The sequence below is a fragment of the Osmerus mordax genome, chromosome 27 (assembly GCF_038355195.1).
Source record: "Osmerus mordax isolate fOsmMor3 chromosome 27, fOsmMor3.pri, whole genome shotgun sequence".
Classification (NCBI taxonomy): domain Eukaryota; kingdom Metazoa; phylum Chordata; class Actinopteri; order Osmeriformes; family Osmeridae; genus Osmerus; species Osmerus mordax.
Window position 1 is genome coordinate 7,626,536 of NC_090076.1, and position 18,597 is coordinate 7,645,132.

The following is an 18,597-nucleotide window of genomic DNA, read 5'->3' on the forward strand; positions in this document are numbered from 1 at the left end:
TGTTACTGTGCTCTGCCGTTCATTTCATCCAATGGTTTAAAAGACTGAAGGACTCATATTGTTTTATTTCACAGGAACGCATCAGTCAAAGGATACAACATTTAGAAGTGACCTAAACTGTTAGAAACAGGCTGCTGCTGAGTGGAAAGTGGCATTCAAAAAAGACACCAACAACGCTTTAACATGGACGCTGGAATATCACAGGAATCCCAACAGTTCTTTGACAGAAAATGGAATGTACGTTTTTTAACCAACAGAAATCATTCGGAGATCAGGTAACAATTTAGGGCCCACATCCGCCAGAGGGCTCTCTAACGGGAATGACGACACCAAATAGACATCCCAAATGTGGTGCAATAATTATATTCCTGTTAAACATGACTAGGCTACTTAACGTAAAGCAATGAAGTCATACTGTTTAATGGAACATTTCAGTATAACACCAAGTTGCTCAATGCTCGATTAAAGCAATGTGCTTGCATGGGCAAATTGGTCTAGTTGACCAACGGGTCTGGGAAGCGGGGTTAACACACACAGAATATGAAGAGTTACTCATCTAGGAGAGGCTATGAAACTAAACTTCTATAGCAGATAACGCCACAGCTTACCTTTGGGCGTTGGCTGCTATTAACACATAAAAACCACCTAATTGTTAAAGCTCAACCTCGATTCAAGCACCCCCAAACCATATTGACAAACAGCCTCTGCAACCGACCAACATACAGAGGCCCTATAGAAAAAAATGCTAATCTTGCAACGTCGCCGCCATGCAGTATTTTATAGATCATTGCGCACCTGCTGCACAAAGCCAATTAGGTCAATCAATTATGCAAATTGTCTTTGCTTTTTAGTTTCTCAGACATCACTTAACGCTCGCTCAGTTGTAAAGCGATAGGGCAATTAGCAAAGGTAGGCTACTGTAATACGGTAAAACCAGACAATACTCAACGGTCTCCTTAGTTTTTTGGGGTAAAGCGTCTACACAATCTAAATAGGGTACGTTTCATAATAAAAACAGTTTTTATTGTTAGCATTATTAGCCTGTTATTTTACTAAATGCTTAGACCCAGGTTGAGATTCAAACCACATCGAACAACACGCAACAAATTATGGCTTTAGTGTTCTGTAAGTTATTTATCAGTTTAAATTTGGAAATCGCCTGCATTTATACTTGTTTACATGTTTTTATTTTATTCAGAGAAGCAGTAAAACAGCCACTAGGTGGAGACATACACTGCATTGTTCAAGTCCACTCATGTTGCCTGAAGCAGCCTGATGCAGCCTGATGCATACTAACTCTGCTATTGCCTCATTTCCTCCGACTCCCTAGTGATGTTTGTGTAATGTACAAATGGGGTTGTTGCACAATTAAAAAATGTGGATTGGCACAGAGCTCCGCAGTGTAGTTGACACTCAATGCGAGGCTGCCGCTGTACGAAAAGCACAAGTGGTTGGGTACACATGACGTTATATCCTGGTTTATCAAACGATGCCGAGATCACGAGGCGGTCGATCTTGCAAGCAGGTTACATCAGTCCTCCCTGTGAGAACAGGCAAGCTGCTGTCCCCAGAAGCGCCGAGTCGTAGAGTGAAACCTTTACGTATGCCGTGTGACCCAGGCAGAGTATGGCATGTTTACCAACACTCACCAAGGACAAACGTGTCGTTTACTCTGGTATTAGGAGCCAAGCTGATAGGGATTTACAGTAAATGCTCAAGTCACATGTCTACAACCTTGGCTAAAAGATAAACTAGTTGGGTTTATTATGCGCGGCTCCAGTGTGATGATAGGAGATGATTGTAGGTAATCAGACCTTCCCCCGCATGCTATCAGCTTAAAAATAACATGAGTAATGAGGTTCAAAGCATTTTATTGTAGTTTTTGTAGAAAACAATACAAAATTCTGCAACAACAGTCAAACGTTGCTTTAAGTGAACTGCAATCATTCACGTTACAGTAAAGTGCTTATTTGAAATCAAATGTATTGTCTTCGAATAATGGTATATCTAATTTTGTTGCCCATTGACTCTTAGGCCTGGGGAGGATACAGACAGTGTTAAAATCAAGAGTGCCAAAAACACTCGTAAAAAGCCTCAAGGATAATATTAACCATATCGAAGTAGAAATATTTCCCCTCAATTCAACCATGTATAAAAATGTTAATCGTCTTTGAGAACTTAAAATGTTTTGCCTGTGGGCTACATTCAAATTGTGGGGAAGTGGATTTTAACGTTTCAGTTGATTCATTACCAATAGTCACTTTCCTTACTTCAAAAAGACAATGTATAAAATTGAGGCTTGTATCAATTCTCTCCCACTAAAAAGGCAGTTCAAAACTACTGCATTAGACAACAAAAAAAGGTCGAAATGGTTATGACCGAAGTCTTTGTGCATTTCTGAGAATCCCATCCCTAGCAAAATGTAGGGACAAACTTATCTGATACTCACGAGGAAAAAGGTAGAGAAATACTGAATTGAACAGGTATTGTCAAACCCAAAGATTGCCTTAAATCAGCTTAATGCTTTTTGTTCAGATTCATGACAGCAAGGTAGCTTACCAAAGAATGAAGAAACGGCTGTGTATACACAAATTCAAGTAAGTCTTACTATAAGACATAAAAACCCACCAAGATGCATCTGTAGAAAAGATTCAGAACAATTACAATCAGTGTCCTATTACCAGCAGAAGGGGTCCTTTGTCACTGTCCGGGAGCCAGTTTCCAGAGTACCACTCTTATGGTACTGGCAACACCAAGTGGACGTTCACAAGTTCACTATACCAGTTCTCAATGTTGATGGATTACACATTACTTTACCCTCTTTGGCAGATGGCTACTGTGTTCCAAGATCCCCCCAGTCATATTGTCAATTTCAGAAAGAGCTCAACTTATTCCAAACTGATCATTACCAACACTTCACATACAAAATAACTGTAAAAAAAGAAAGAAAACGAAAGCCTTCACTGGGCATAAACACTCCAGACATTTAAAAACCTTTTCACTTCCTCACCATACTTCCGCCACTTTCCTCACATACTCTGTACTTTCAAAACAAGAACACAAACAAAAATAAAAGAATAAAAAGGGGAAAAACGACCTGTGTTCCACCTGAACAGCACCTGCATGAGGTTCGTCATAACAAATAAGCTTATAACAGCCATAAAAATATAATCAGTGTGGCACATTGACATGGAGTTAAACCAAACGAAACAAGACACATACAAAAATAATAGTAAACTTTTTAAACTTAATACAGCTATGTCTTGGAAGACTTTTTTTTTGTAGTTTTACCATTTTCTTGGAATGCTTTTCCATGTTTTTTTTTGTATAGTTTTCCAAACTCTCCGCCTTTTTTTAAATGCTAATCAGCTGACTTGAGGGAGCCTTCCCCAGACATTATAATAATAACGTTATTTATTTAGAATCATTCTGATGACTGAGTCTGTGACCATCTAAATGGAGAAGCCAATTTTACCCTGGTATCTTAGCTAAGTGAATGGTTCAAAGCCACACCGGCCCAAATATGCCTTTAAAACCATACCATGGAGGTAACTAGGGTTAAAATGACATCTTTACTTTTTTGGGGGGGGATTCACATCAAATGCATTGTGAACTCTTTAGCAACAACAAAAAACAGAATTCTGTAATGTGGAACCATTAGCTACAACTGTAATATTCACTGAGAAATTAAACCAAATAATTTGCCCTTCAGAAATTGTTTCCTCAAATTCTCTTATTGTCATGGTTTAAAGCTGACATAAAAAAGCGTCCTTATTGCAGAGGGACCGCAAAAGGACAAAGGAAAGTAATTACGGAACAAATCGAATAAGTTCTAGAAGGATCGGCAAGTCACACAGAAGATGCACGTAAATATTGAAACAACAAAATCGCCACAGGTAGTTGGCATAGATTCTCAAACTGCATTGCTAGGGGCAGCATACCTCAGGGCTGGTTAAGTTAGACAGACATTCTCTGGTACTCAAAGGTTGAAGTGCGTGGGCTATCGAGGGCTCATTATGTGGGCTCGAGCCCAACCATGGAGGCTCAGATGAGGAGTCTAGGACAATAAAGCAAAATATCTCTGAAAGCTTTAAGAGTCCCAGTTAGAGAAACGGACGCACAAGGCATGGACGTAGGTTCGCAACCTTCTAAACCCCCCCCCCCCCCCCACTTCCCCCTCCTGACGAACACCCATCATCCTGTCATCCTGACACATTGCATAAGCGTGTATTACATATGTATGGACACACAGGCACAGTGGATTCCCAGTTGTAACATATGGAAGCAGCACACTGAGTTATCCTTTGGTGTCTGAGCTTGGTTTTTAATGTTCCGACTTTGTGATTTGGGTTGAAAAGGGGAAAATAAAAGTAAAAAAATAAACTTGTTTATTTTCTGACAAACGCCTCCAGCTGTGGCTCCTCCAGCCTCTCGGCTGGCCCCGCCCCTTAGCCTGGCTGATGTGCTTTGAGACGTACTGCAGAACAGGCAGAAGGCAGCTAGGAGGGAGAGGGGGTGGGGGGGGGGGTGCAGGTAGCCTGCTAGAGGGGGACATGCCTGCAAGGTGGCTGAGGGATTCAGGGGTCAGCGAGGGTTAGAGGAGCCAGACTGGAAAAGGTCGTTTGTAGATCTGAGGTGGTGTGGAGCGATGCTGGATTGGGGGGTGGGTGTCAGGGGTCAGGCACAGTCTCCCACGATGACGAGAGGGGCGAGGAGCTGGCGGAGTTCCGCGGCCGAGACGGGGGCCCCTTTGGGCAGGCTGCCCCTCTGCCTGCGCTTGGCCAGCTTGGAGTTGGAGGGAGGGGAGAGGCGCATGGAGCTGGCCGTGACGACCAGAGGGACATCCAGCTGCTGCTGCTCCTCCTCGATCACGTCCTGCTCGGCCAGCTGCCTGTTCATGGCCACTGCTTTGCCCGCAAAGAAAGTCAGGTCCTTGGCACTGCTGGTTCTGATAAAACAGGTCAGAGAGAGCAACATTAGATGTACTGTCCCCAAAAAATAGACAGCACTGAAAGATTAAATCGGAGTCAAAACAATGGGAGGAAATGTCAGGATGCGCCATCATCAGAAAGCACAGTTCTATGCCCCAAACATGCCCCGCAGGATCTGAGGGAAAATGGAACGTACCTTTGATGCAAGATGGATGTTGGCAAAGTGTCAGAGGCGCCCTGGGAAGAGAAACACAGCAGAGAGACAAGTTAGCAGCAGGGTTGAGATGGGGAAAGGAGAATAGAAAATGTGAACCACGTATGAAGTGTTGCGGGCGGTTGGAACTTACCCCCTGCACCCAAGGGTGTCGCAGCACCTGGCCGGCACTCAGACGATTTTTGGCATCCCGGACCAGAAGCTTAGAGATGAGGTCTTTGGCACTTAAGGAGATGCGAGCCCAGTCCTTCTCAGGAAACTCATACTTCCCTTCCTGGATGCTCTCAAACAAGGTGTTCTGGAGGAAACAAACAAGTGTTTTTCTCGTTACCCAAAACTGCATAGACCGTGACCTGAGGAAACAGCTGGTTAAGACTTCACCGTTCTGTGGAAGTCACGTGTGTTCTATTATCATGTAAACACACACAGCCTGAGTTACAACCCACACGGATGTGGCTTTTGGGGCACCTGACAAAAAAAAAAGAAAAGGAAGAAAGGCGTGGGAGTCAGATGGCTGAGCGGTGAGGGAGTCGGGCAAGTAATCTGAAGGTTGCCAGTTCGATTCCTGGCTGTGCAAAATGACGTTGTGTCCTTGGGCAAGGCACTTCACCCTACTTGCGTCAGGGAGAATGTCCCTGTACTTACTGTAAGTCGCTCTGAGCGTCTGCCAAATGACTAAATGTAAATGTAAGGCGGAGCCAATCAGAGGCCGTGCGTTGGCTCACCTGGCAGGTGTGGCACGGCTCCCCCAGCTCCCAGCCACAGTCGCCCCCGCAGCGCCCCACGAAGGGCGGGTACCCGCTCAGCATGATGTACAGGATCACCCCCAGGCTCCACAGGTCGCAGCGCTTGTCGTAGATGGTGGCCTCCTCGCTGAACGCCTCCACCACCTCCGGAGCCATGTACTCTGCAGAGCCACACTGTGGGACAGAGGGGGGAGAAAGAGAGCAATTTAGCCCATGCAGAACTGAGAACAGTCAACAACCACCCTACCATCTGGCCCGTCTGCTGTGTAAACTGCATGCATGTCGGAGAAGTGAGGGTAGAGCTGCAAAACAAGCTGGTGTCCCTAAACACACTTGCATCTGAGAAATAAAGACGGTGTTTGTCGTTCTTTGCTGCATGCCACTGCACAAACACACGAGACATCAGCTGATCTGAGGCTGGAGGCCTCGGAGGGAGGGGGGGGGGGGAGGGGGAGGTTATCCACACTGATGGATTAGTTCAAGTGACCCTGTCCCTCTTTTCCAAAACATCTCCCACCCCCTCCCTCTCCCTCTCCTCCAAGTGGAACATTCAACCACAATGTTTAGCATTTTTCTATCTTAGGAGGCATGGGATTACAGAGCATCCATCCACCCTCCTACTGAACAGCAGGAGGACTGGGAGATGGGAGGAGGAACATTCCGGGTGACTCACGATCTGTTCTCAGCTAAAAGCCCAGAGTGAGGCCAGCCCGTCTGGGAGGAGGGAGGCTCAGCGGCTCTGACTGCAGAGGATGGAAACTAGGCCAAGGCTAGCGAGCTGGGCAGAGAGGATAGGCTCTCTGGGAGAGCCAATCACAGGCATGAGCTGCTCAGAGTTGCGTAATGCACAAAAACACCGGAGTGCTGTTGTGCTAAAACAGAACCCAAAACAAATCGAGTGAGTGGGTCGCTAGTTCAGCAGGACAGACGCATTCCTCTGCTCTAGGAAGGGAACAGGAAAGATAGATATATGACTGTCCTGCTGAAAACCCTCTCCAAGATAAACATTTGTCATTTCTAGATTTATTGAAGAACTACTTTTCATAGGCTAGATTTTGTTTTAGTTGGAAGATAAACACAACTGAAGAGTTAGCCAGGTACAGGCTTTCAACACACTTCCCCCTCAGCATGTTGCCTGACTGGTTTTAATCGCGACCCGCTCTAAACAACCTCTTTTGGCTTGAGAATTATTTTATTTTATTTTTTTAAACACCCAGACCATTTCCTTTATGATTATGCTCCCAATAGCACCTGCTGTATTAACAGACCGACTACAAGGGAGGGATTAACATCATAAGACCCCTTTCTCTCGCCAAGGAAGTCTTGTGAGCACAGCCCGTCCTCTCCCATGTCCCGTCCTGAAGCCCAGCTGGCTCTCCCAGCGCCGCCTCGCTGCACCCTTATGTAATGCCATTTTCGCAGTGCAGGAATCTGTGCTCAGACAAAGCCCCTTCTGTCAGCCTGGGCCCCAACCCCCCCCCCCCCTCTCTCTCGTCTCCCCCGCACCCTGCCTCCACAACCCCAGGTCAGCGCCTACACAACAACAGGCACCTCTACTGCTACAACCACGACTAGCTAGGTCAAATACGAGATTCCTGGGCCACTGAAGAGCTGCCGACTCAGACTTGTTTGTCCTCTTGTTTGCCACATTTTAGGGGTGGCTTTCAAAGACTTAGCAGAGATAGCAGGTAGTTTAACTGCCATACAGGGGGTCATTACGGCCCCTCAGCATGTTAGTCAAAGGGGAGATAAAGAGTGTGAATTAAAAAAAATGTGAGTCAGAGTTGTCTTTAAATAATAATGTCATTTAATCCTTTAGCAAACTTCTATCCTAAGCAACCCAGTGGGGGGGGATTTGAACATTCAACCCCTTCATCTAGTCAGTGTTAAACTGAACGATACCCATCCCTTTTAAAGAATGTTCTTAAGACGTTGCTTGCAACTCCATCCCCAGTCTTGCATCAGTCCTGCTGAGGGACGCAGATAGCAGATAATCAGCTGACAGTTTGAGGATCGGCTTGGAACTGCAACCTGGGCCTTTCCCCCGTCCTGACCACATTGGTGAGTCACACAGCCCAAACTCAGCTGACGTCCCCGGGCGCTTACGGGAGGAGGCATGGCTCTTTCATCAGCCCGAGGCGGCACCTGAACATCTGCCAGGCCTGACGACAAGAACGGCGGCGTGTGACACACACGTTTACAGCTAGTCGCCTACTGCACATGCAAGATCGGCGTTCACGACGAGTGCGCTGAACTGCGCTAGACAGGAAACCACCCCAACTCGGTTCTCAGAAGAGCTCGGCCCTTTCCCTGAAAAAAACTAAACTCGTCTCCGCCCCCCCCCGCGACGCTGCGACTGGGTCACATGTCGAATGCAGATACGCGAGGCCAGGCGGTGATCTGATTTCTAAGATCATGCTCTCGAGTCATGAGGACGGACTGCAGTCCGATTCAAGTGATGCAGCAACATGACATGTCGAGAGAACGTCCTTGTAGGAACTTTTGCAATTATCGTATGTACACCTAGCAAGTTGGTATGGCAACAACAGACTTCTCTTCATATGGGATGCAGCAGAGAGGCAGAGAGAGAGAGAGAGGCAGAGAGAGAGGCAGAGAGAGAGGCAGAGAGAGAGGCAGAGAGAGAGGCAGAGAGAGAGGCAGAGAGAGAGAATCAGATAAGATCGCCCCTTGTGATCTAGGCAAAGAAAAACAAGGGCAGAGCGCATGAGCAGCTCAGTGTTTTCCCCACTCCCCCTAAAAATCAACTCCTCCTCCCGCCGTTCCGGCCAATCACAGCGCAGTTGCTAGGCACGGGAGCCAGACACCCAGTTTCTAGAACATGCTGCGGGGCCATGGGGCTTTTGTATCCGGAATACAAAGAAAAACGCAGGCTTGCAAAAGTGTGGTGAGAGCAGAGAGGGCGTGGACTAGAAGAGGGGTGACTGGCAGGGAGAACAGTGGGTGGTAATGTTATGTTTGCTCTGCGAGTTCGAGCGCAGAGTGAAGAGAAAAAAGAAAGCAGGCATGAGAACAGGCGTAGGAGGGTGTTGCGTTTTATTTTGCACACAAGAGTGGGCCCTCGCTCTTGACGACTTCCTCACACACGCGCTTCGGCCTTGCTGCCTGAAACCAACGGCACAGCGTGTTCCCTCTCCAGCTTTTACGCCTCAAGGATATTCCAGTTCTCAAGTGTGACCTCGCATATCTACCGCACTGGAAAGGCTTGTTGATCAGAGGACAAAGAGAGCAACAGAGACCATGTCCATGGCCTAAGCATGGGGGGGGTGTATACCACTCACACCCTGCCGGCCCCCCTCCAAGGAGTCTAAATCATCCCCCCTCCCTTTCCAAACACACACGAGGACCCCAGGCCCCACTACTACTACACCCACAAATAGTCCAGGGCTCCGCTTGTCACAGCAGCCAGGATTGCTGGAAACAGATCAGGTTACAACGCAAAAACCCCCCACACAAACCAAAAGCTCCACCCCCAGTCCCTGAGACCAGCGAGGGCCGTCAGGGTCACCTGTTCTTGTCCATCTACCGCTGAGACCCACTGGACATGAGGATCCTATCTGTTTACACACAGTGGGAAGGGGTCAGATGGCTGAGCGGTTAGGGAATCGGGCTATTAATCAGAAGGTTGCCGGTTCGATTCCCGGCAGTGAAAAATGAAGTTGCGTCCTTGGGCAAGGCACTTCACCCTACTTGCCTCGGGGGGGGGGGGGGGGGATGTCCCTAACTTGCTGTAAGTCGCTCTGGATAAGAGCGTCTGCGAAATGACTAAATGTAAATGTAATGGGTAGCCAACAACCCTAGTGAACCATCCATCCATTCCCCCCCAGTGGGTGTTGTTTTGTGAGCTTGTGGTTATCTGGGCTTTGAGGCTGTTGTGGTTTTCTATGTTTGAGGACACCGGGGTGTGGGGTATGGGTTGAACACGCCAGCTCATGCCCTCCCTCCCTGCCAGGGAGATAAGAGGTCGGATGTGGACATCAGACTGAGGCCGGTATCTCCCTAGTCATATCGCCGCTGGCGATACCAGAGTTCATGAGCAGCCGGCACGGGGGTGGGGGGTGCACAGGGGCGTGCGCGGACGTCACTCCCGCTACTAAACAAAACTTGGCCGACAGTGAACTATCCTCTGTCCTTCACCTCGGGACAAGGGTGCAAAACAAGCCCTCCCTCCTTCACCAATCAGAGTTCCTCACCAGGTGATACCACCAGGCCTCGTCCAATAGCAGCAGGCCGGATAAGGAGTCATTGTGAAAGAGACACGCCCTGCTTATCCACCAAGGAGAAACAACAAGCAGGCAATGTGACCGAGATTAGTCTCCCTTTGGCTCTGGCCCTGCTTACCCTCCCCTCTGTCCCCATCTCCTAGGATGTGCATTAGCCTCTTCTCACCACTCCTATATTTATACACGAGGGCAGATCATACTTAGTCAAGGTGAACTGGTGATCGAGCAGACACACTGGAGCACAGAGCTTAGTAAAAACATGGTAGAGGAGAACGGCACGGAGCAGATCGGAGCACAGTAAAGCAGAGCAAATCATATAGCAGAGCAGAGGCGAGGGGTCTTACCGGAGTCAGCAGCTCTGGGGTGGAGATGGGGGAACTGTCGCTGTTCAGCTTGATCCCACTGCCCAGGTCAAAGTCACAAATCTTGACGGGTGAGATCTGAGAAGAAAAATATTCACTAGAATTATTATTAGAATTCCGGATGTGAAAACATTTGGGGGGGGGGGGGGGTTAGTGAATAACACCAACGTGACTGAAGTGCATCGCGTCTCATTATATACAATCGCTCATGAGGCGATTTACGAGCAATTAAACTCCCGATTAGCGCGCCCTTTGAACCCAAACCAACAGATGGATAATCAGACACGCCCGAAGCCATAATCTCACCTTCTCCGCATGTTCACAAAGGATGTTTTCCGGCTTCAGATCCCTGTGGGCCATTCCTGCACAGACAAAGAAGGCACACGAGATTAGACTTGACGAAAAGACAGAAAAGATTAGCCAGCCAGATCCACCATAGTAGAGTTTGTGTTTAGCCAGGCATGTGGAGGGGGTTGTAAAATATTAGCAGGCCAATTCTAAGGATTGGTTAGGGGGGGTCCAATGTCGACAGGGTGTGGACGAGACGTGCGCTCCTGGGATCCATGCTACGTCCAGAAACTATGCTCGCCAAGCCTCGGACAGGAAACCTGACCCAGCGGAGTGTCAGTGGAACTCGCTCACAAGATTGTCTCGTTCGTGCCAGAACCTACCCGTGCGAAACCCCCGTCTCTACCCTCCCTCAGCCTCACACACCCCCCCCCCCACCCCCCCCCGGCCTGGCCTGGCCTGTCTGGATGGCCTTACCTTTGTTGTGCAGGAAATCCAGAGCGCTGGCAATGTCCTGAACCACAATGCTGGCTTCCTGTTCGCTGAAGTGTCTTCTCTTGTGGATGTGAGCCAGGACAGACCCTGCATAACAACACGTCCTCATTACACTGCTGCACCCTTCTGCCTCTGAGGCCTCTGACTCCAGCTAGCAGCTCATGTTGCCCTCCCGCTACAGTGTTTCTACACTGGCACACCCGGTTGTCAGGGTTACAGGGGGTAATGGGACTCTTTTAAGGAGGAGATACCCTACCTCCTCTCAGCTTCTCAAAGACCAGGTAGAACTTGTCTTCTTCCTCGAAGAACTCCACCAGTTCCAGGATGTTTCTGCAAAAAAAACATGACATTTAAAAATAAAAAAAAACTGTAAATGCTAATTACCAAAGCAACATAAAAAAACAAAACAACATGTAGTCACAGTGAGCTAAGGGTTAGCCTTGACATCCAGGCAAGGTCAGGCTCCACCTTGCCTGGATAAGATGCCAGAGGGCCTCCAGGTGAGTGGGGGAGAGGTTTACCTGTGGCCCTGGCACTGGTACAGCATCTCCACCTCCCTGAAGACACGACTGCGGCTGTGACCTGGTCTCTTCTCAATGATCTGGAGCAAAGTGGGAGTAAAAAAGAAAAGACAGGTAAGGCCTGGTAACACTCGTAGTCCTGTCATGTAACCCCCCACTCCAACTAGTACACTTAAAATACTTAACCTACTTCCTCGCCAAATCACAAGCCCAGTTGAGTGGAAGTCTAAAATGCACCACGCCTCTAAAAATACTGCATGTTTGTAACCTATATTCCAGTCCCGGCTGCCTCACATCAAAGAGGAGGGGGGGGGGGGGGGGGGGGAACTGTTCCTTAGCAACACGCTCTGTTTATATATCGATATAAACGTCCCAGGACGGATACCAGAGCAGGGCCTAAATATAGCGCAGGGGGTTCTGCTGTGGGGGTTCTGGAAACGCGGGGCGCTTCCAAGAGAGGAGTGCTGACACCGGAGCAGTGGGCTAAATTCTCCAGCCCTCGTTGTTGCTGCACATTGTCTGTGTGTCGCCCTTCCTGCCAGCGGGATTACGGCCGCCACTGAACCCGGCCCGGGTCCGGGTCAGCGCGTGTGTGTGTTTAGGATTAGCGCACAGACAAGAGGCCTGTGTGTTGATCGAGCCCATGATCAACCGTCTGAGTCAGCAGCAGGCCTACCAGCTTGGTTGCTGGCGTCCCACGGCATCGCGCGCACGGCCCTCGGGGCGCGAGCGTGCACGGTAGACACCCCTCACCGGGCCGCCGTGATGGACAGCTAGGCTTGGGGCTTTGTGACCGCCAGATAATGTTGTGTGTCCTTTTGTCTGGGTGTGCTGAGTTGTGAGTGACTTGCCTGGTGGAGGGAAGCTTTACAGTCCTGTTTGTTTGGAGGGAGGGGGGGGGGTAGGGCACGCGCTTCTTGAAGGGGTATAAATCAGTGCAGCCAGGCTACAGGAGAGAGCCTACGGAGTCACGCTGCAGGTCTTGTAAATCAATCTGGGCTTGGGATGGGCCCGGCCAGGAGCATGTCGTACACAGGGCCTCTTACACGGGGGCGGGCACGCAAGCCTCCTCGCCTCCCTCTGTTGTGTGCTCACTCTCCCCTCTCACTCCCTCCCCCTCATTCCTCCCCCTCCCCCGCGGGTGTCGAGATTGCAACACCAGAAGCCTCTAGCTCCCTCCTGTCTACGAAAGGGGGGGTGGAAGGGACATCTGGCCGTGGTATTATGAGCCCCTCCTAGCCCCAACTGACCTCCAGCCCCCCCCACCTCCCCCAGGGACTAGTTCTGCCCCAAGAGAGCCACTGATCTGTAAACTATACCAACAGTTGAATACCCTAGCCGCTTTTTTTGGCAGATCTTTCTCCTCCATATCAAATTCAAAGTAGCACAAAACATGAACTGAACCAAATGCATGCCGAGAAGCTTTTTAAAAACAAACCAGAGAAAAAAAAAAAAACTTTAAAAAAACAAACAGCAAGTGAATTTCACAACCCCTACTTCCTCAAGGCTCAAACAGCAGAAGAAACTCAGGCAAGATTCCACAGGAACCCAACTGCTTTTTTTGAAACCACGCCCCATGAAAGAAAAAAAGAGAGAACTGTACAGTGAGAGAACAAAAGTGTGTAAACACCCCGGTCACAACCCTCACCCAGCGCCTCCTCCCCTCCCCCCCCCTCCTACTCCCGTATATGTTTTGGCCCTCCTAGCAGTACACCCTGTTCCCACCACTCAACCCCTCTGACCAATGAACGGCAAGATAGGGGGTGGATGCAGCGTTCCGTGCATGGTGATTGGCTGACAGGACTCAGACAAACACAGCGAGGGGAAGCGTTGGTGCTAGCAGAGGCTAGCCCACTAGCCCTGCCTGCAACTCAGGCCAGACAAGAAGACATCCGCTCTCACAAGCAGGACTGAACAAACATTTACCCATGTTCAGGGAATTCAACCGTGTCCTAAATTAAGGTTACATATACACTACTTAAAAAAATTTAGTGATCTGGCTTCACCGGTAACAGATTTTTTTTTTTTTATCACATTGAACAGTGAAATAGATGGGGCCAGAACATTCCACAACCAAGTTGTGTCCTCAATTCACATCTCGCGTCTAACGATGGAACGACCGTGTCCCGTCTTCAGAAATGTAACATCTATGTATCAAATCACAATCCCAGGCCCTCACAGACAGCAGGGAAGTGCAACGCGATAATGACCCTCACAGACATTCCCCATCCTCAGAGTAGGACGCAAACTTCAAACAGTCTCCTTAAGGACTGTTGGAGGAGATCTATCAAGTCAAAACAGCAATTAAACAGTCTATAAACACCCAGGACGACACCCACAGGCAACCCAGATGGAAGGTGGAGCGTTAAAGCAGCTTACCTTCACAGCATATTCTTTATTAGTAATAAGGTTGATGCAGGTCTGGACTCTTGCATAAGCACCTTCCCCCAAGACGTCTTCCTGCAGTTGGTAGACATCTGAAAAACCAGAACAATGAGTATCTTGATTTGAAACGTTTGCAAGTAATAACAACAATCATCATCATATCACAATTAAAAAACAACATTGAAAGCCAAAGACGCTCACCCTCGAATCGGCCAGAGAAACTGTCTGTTGCCCGGCAACGTTTCTTCTTCTTGTTTCTCTTCTTGGCATCGGGGATGTCAATTGGCTGGCTGAAGGGTTTATCTGAAGGCGGGAGTCAGCACAGCAGATTGGGACATTGGATTGTTTTCAGAAGCCAAATGACGATACATTTCACTGGTTTACATGAGTGGCCTACAACTTCCCACCTTCCTAACTCATTAACCATAGCAGAAAATAACAAATCATAAAGCCTGATAAAGTAACTATGCCAGACGGGAACTCTTCTCTGTAGTTAAGGATTTACAATAACTAGTACCTTCAAAAAAAAAAAAAACGTGGAACAAAAAAAAAAATTGCCTTCAGCAACTGAAAACTCACCATGTCTTGGAGAGGAATCAAATTTGTAGGCCGAATCAAGGAGATGGGATCCAGTTTTAGAAAATCCATCCGACTCAAAGGGATTTTGACCCTAAGTGAACATAATTTTTTATAGCTAAACAGGATATTTGACACTACATTTATAACACATTAAGGATGACTCATCAATTAAACAATGCTCTACTGTGTCTAGGCTACTTCTGGGGTACCAATGGTTAAAGAAAGACACTTTCAAAATAGTATATTACGTTCACTTAAGTCACCCCCCCCCAAGTAATGCATTTAACCTAGAGACTACTGTACAAGCAAATTTCACCACCTCACCTTGAATGAGCGATGGAATCCAGTGACTTCGTTTATCTTATTTTGCACCATCTTGCTTCGATTTGGGATTATTTGATTGACAGCGGCTGCAGCGGTTGAGTGGTATTCAAATCAAAATGCTCGTCTCCGAAACAGATATTCGTCTCAGAAAAGGAAGCAAATGATCTCTATGCTGGCTGGTTGAGTTGGTGTCTGTGGTGCTTTAAACGGGAGCCCTGAAGAGAACGTTAAAAAAAAAAAACATGACCGTGAATATTGCATTAAACATGCCCATAATGTAGGCTACACCAGGCAGGGGACATTTTAATGCCAGCTAGCTTTACAATTCCAACTATTCAATCATCCCGTTGACTTGTCAAAACAGTGTCCAAACTGTCCATTGCAACAACACCATTTGCTCAGTAACAACCGCCTGGGTTCGTGCATGCCAAATGTTAGCTTGCAGACAAATTGCCAGTAAATTTGCGAATGAGCTAGCCAATTCTGTTTCTAACTGTTAGTTAAATACAATTATTTGGTTACTACATCGGCGAAACTATGCAGCCAATTATTCGAATCAATTAGCTCTAATGTTGACTCGAAGGTTGTCGTTAGCCAGAGTCTAAATAGCTGTTAGGCTACTGTGTTACGCAGCACATCATACCACACAGATTTGGCTATTTAACGTTACAATAATAATGTCAGAAAGCCAACCTCAAGGACAAAAGACAAAAAACTGCAGAACCTAACGTCAAACGCCGTTTAACTTACCCCGTTATAGATTTTACAGCTCCAGTGTTAGCGTCGTTGTTTTTGACCCACTGCTTTGAAAGCCGCAGATGATGGTCGAGGGGTAAGCCTGATCAAGTGTGTGGAAGGTGAGGATGAGCGCTACGTGACGATGTTTTATAAGGCAGTCCCTGTCTCCGCCTACTGCTCAGTTAACCCTGCCCCTTTTGCCCATGAGACAGGATGACGTGTGGGTTGTGTGGCTTTGTTCCATTTCTATCCCTACACACTTGTTTCTTCTGCGCCTTCGCTTTTTACAGAGAGCTCGACACGTTTATGGTTTATGGAGAAAAAAAAATCTGTTTTTCAAGATGATCCCGAGTCATTTTCATTTTCATCATTGTATACTTTTCATACATAGCTGCTTTACCTAGGTTCAGAGATGTGAAAAGCAATGAAATGTAAAAGTGTGTAATAATAGAAACTTCATCCAGCCCAACACTTTCATTGAATGACCTGTTTCTGGTTTGTAAATGTAATCACTCGCAACAACTCAATACATAATGTAATGTAACTCTAAATCAATTTATGTAATGCACATCTCGTAATGTAACTCAATATATAAGTTGAGGGAAAGCCAGGACTGGCAGTCGTATCCTGGATCTGTTTTCAGATCGTGATATCACTATCTACCACGTCCTATATTATTCAAGATGAATGGGTATACCTGTGTCAGCAACGCACCAAACTAGCATTGAGGTGATTATTGATCAAATCCCAGTCAAGGATGGGGGAAAAGGAATGTGTAACGTCTGCAACCCCCTCAAATATTAGCAGCACAACGGCGTGGTATTGTGTCTCGTGAATCGTGAGTGACCAGTGGCACGTTTTCTGAAACTGCTGTGGAAGTGCCAAAGCAGCTGGGTCTGTTTCTCATGACAACGCTAATGAAATAACTAGAGAATGTGCATGAGTTATATTACATTTTAATTTTAGATAGGCCTAAGAGAATTGACACAGAGTTCAAACTATGTCCCTCTATGTAAATGACTAAGGTATATTGGCTTTAAATGTTACTGGATTTAAGATTAGTGAAAAAGAAAATGTAACAAAACAACTAAATAGTATTACACACCTGGATCAGTAATCCCTTTTGAACCTTTAATGACCTGCTATGGAATGACTGTTCCTAGAAATCCATTCAGGAATGTGTATACAAATCCTCCATTTCAAAAGTTTTTTTTTTCAAAATATGACTGCACTATCCTCTTGGATGTAAAACAATTGGCTTTCTTATTATTTGATACCATTGCCTTCAAACGAATAAATTGGTTTCCTTGTAAGGTTTGTTTTGCAGAAGAGAACATCTTGTGACTGCAACTGATATAGTTCCTCCATCTCTAGCCCCCTTGGCCAGGACTTAATCATGGGCCTTCCTCCAGCAAACATTACACAGAGTTCTTGGCTGCCACTTCGTAGGCTAAACCCCATGATGCAATGCAGGTTAAGTGGAAAAACAAGCCCCCGTTCTAAAGAGGGGGGCTGAACTACTACAGGTCAACAGGAACAGGGTCCTACATCGTAAAGGGCTTTATGTAACAACTTCATTCCACCATGGAGCTGAATGGGGTTCAGAATAGGGGGGTGCTTTTCAGAGAGAACCTATTCCTGTCTGGATAGAGATTGGCTCTGTTCCGGAGGTGTGTCTCTATTGACAACAACCACAGCAATTGATGGTCTTCCAGTCTGGATAGAGATTGGCTCTGTTTTGGAGGTGTGTCTCTATTGACAACAACCACAGCAGTTGATGGTCTTGTTGCACTATGCTGGTGCTGTAAACCCGATGAGCGATGCAAGGCAGATATTTTTTTTATTAGAACCCTTCACATTCCTTATTACCACAAAAAAACATTATTTTACAAAATTATTATAATTTGTCACAGCTGGATACTATAACATAAGTAGACAACGTATTTGGTAAAACAATAGGAAACATGGTTATGGAATGCTAGTTAAAAAGAAGACTACATATTTGTGTAATATGGGTGAATGGTTGCATTGTATTGATGTGCTGATTGTCTACCCCATGTGTGTACAGTAAGTGAGTCTCTGTTTGTATGTGTTTATTTATCACTGTCAACTAGAGTAATGAGCATTCTGCCCCTGTCATTTCTATTCTATTATATCTAGGCGACTTACATTTTCTGCGTATCCAGTTCACAGAGTTGTACACACTTGTAACTTCCTGGAAACGCTGTTAGAATTCATTTTCCAGAAGACGGGAGTGGTATCCACATCTGTTTGAAGGGGAGTGTTACTGCTGCCTTCAAGTCCACATGTCAAGTTAATTGCACGTTGTCAAGTATTGTAAATCCTATGTCACAGGCCTTGTTTGGGTTATTGTGAACGTAGGGAAACTCTGGACACTCACTAACTCACAGTGAGACATGCCATGAGGTTTTTAATTGTAACGTTAACTATATTCAAATTGGACTTTGCACACTCTAATAATTGTTTCCTAATTCACTTCATGCTATCTTACATAACTAAATGTTTTCTAATCTCATTTAGGATTAGTCAATACACCAAACAATAGCTATTTGTTATCACTTGAATGGTATATCAAAGAGCACCTTGGAGCTGTAAAGTTTTACAGGAATGAATCCCTCAGAAATCCTCAGATTTCTGAATGACCCAGATACACAGGCACCTTCTATTGACCTACTGGCTTTTTTTCTGAAGAATACAATTACTAGTCAAAATAAATACAGTTGTTATAGCCTACTGTATATAACACTAAATA

The 18,597-nt window shown here is 46.6% G+C and overlaps 1 protein-coding gene across 1 annotated transcript; it reads right to left on the minus strand.

The window, feature by feature from the left end:
• Positions 1–1,854: 1,854 nt before the first annotated feature.
• mknk2b (MAPK interacting serine/threonine kinase 2b) lies at positions 1,855–15,938 on the minus strand. Its single transcript, XM_067230319.1, has 14 exons — positions 15,837–15,938; positions 15,087–15,301; positions 14,763–14,853; positions 14,385–14,486; positions 14,178–14,275; positions 11,799–11,878; positions 11,534–11,607; positions 11,260–11,364; positions 10,801–10,856; positions 10,477–10,572; positions 5,871–6,065; positions 5,279–5,443; positions 5,128–5,168; positions 1,855–4,948 (listed from the first exon to the last, which is right to left on the minus strand). The coding sequence occupies exons 2-14, from the start codon at positions 15,135–15,137 to the stop codon at positions 4,678–4,680; spliced, it is 1,425 nt and encodes a 474-aa protein (XP_067086420.1). The 5' UTR covers positions 15,138–15,301; positions 15,837–15,938; the 3' UTR covers positions 1,855–4,677.
• Between the last annotated feature and the right edge of the window lie 2,659 nt (positions 15,939–18,597).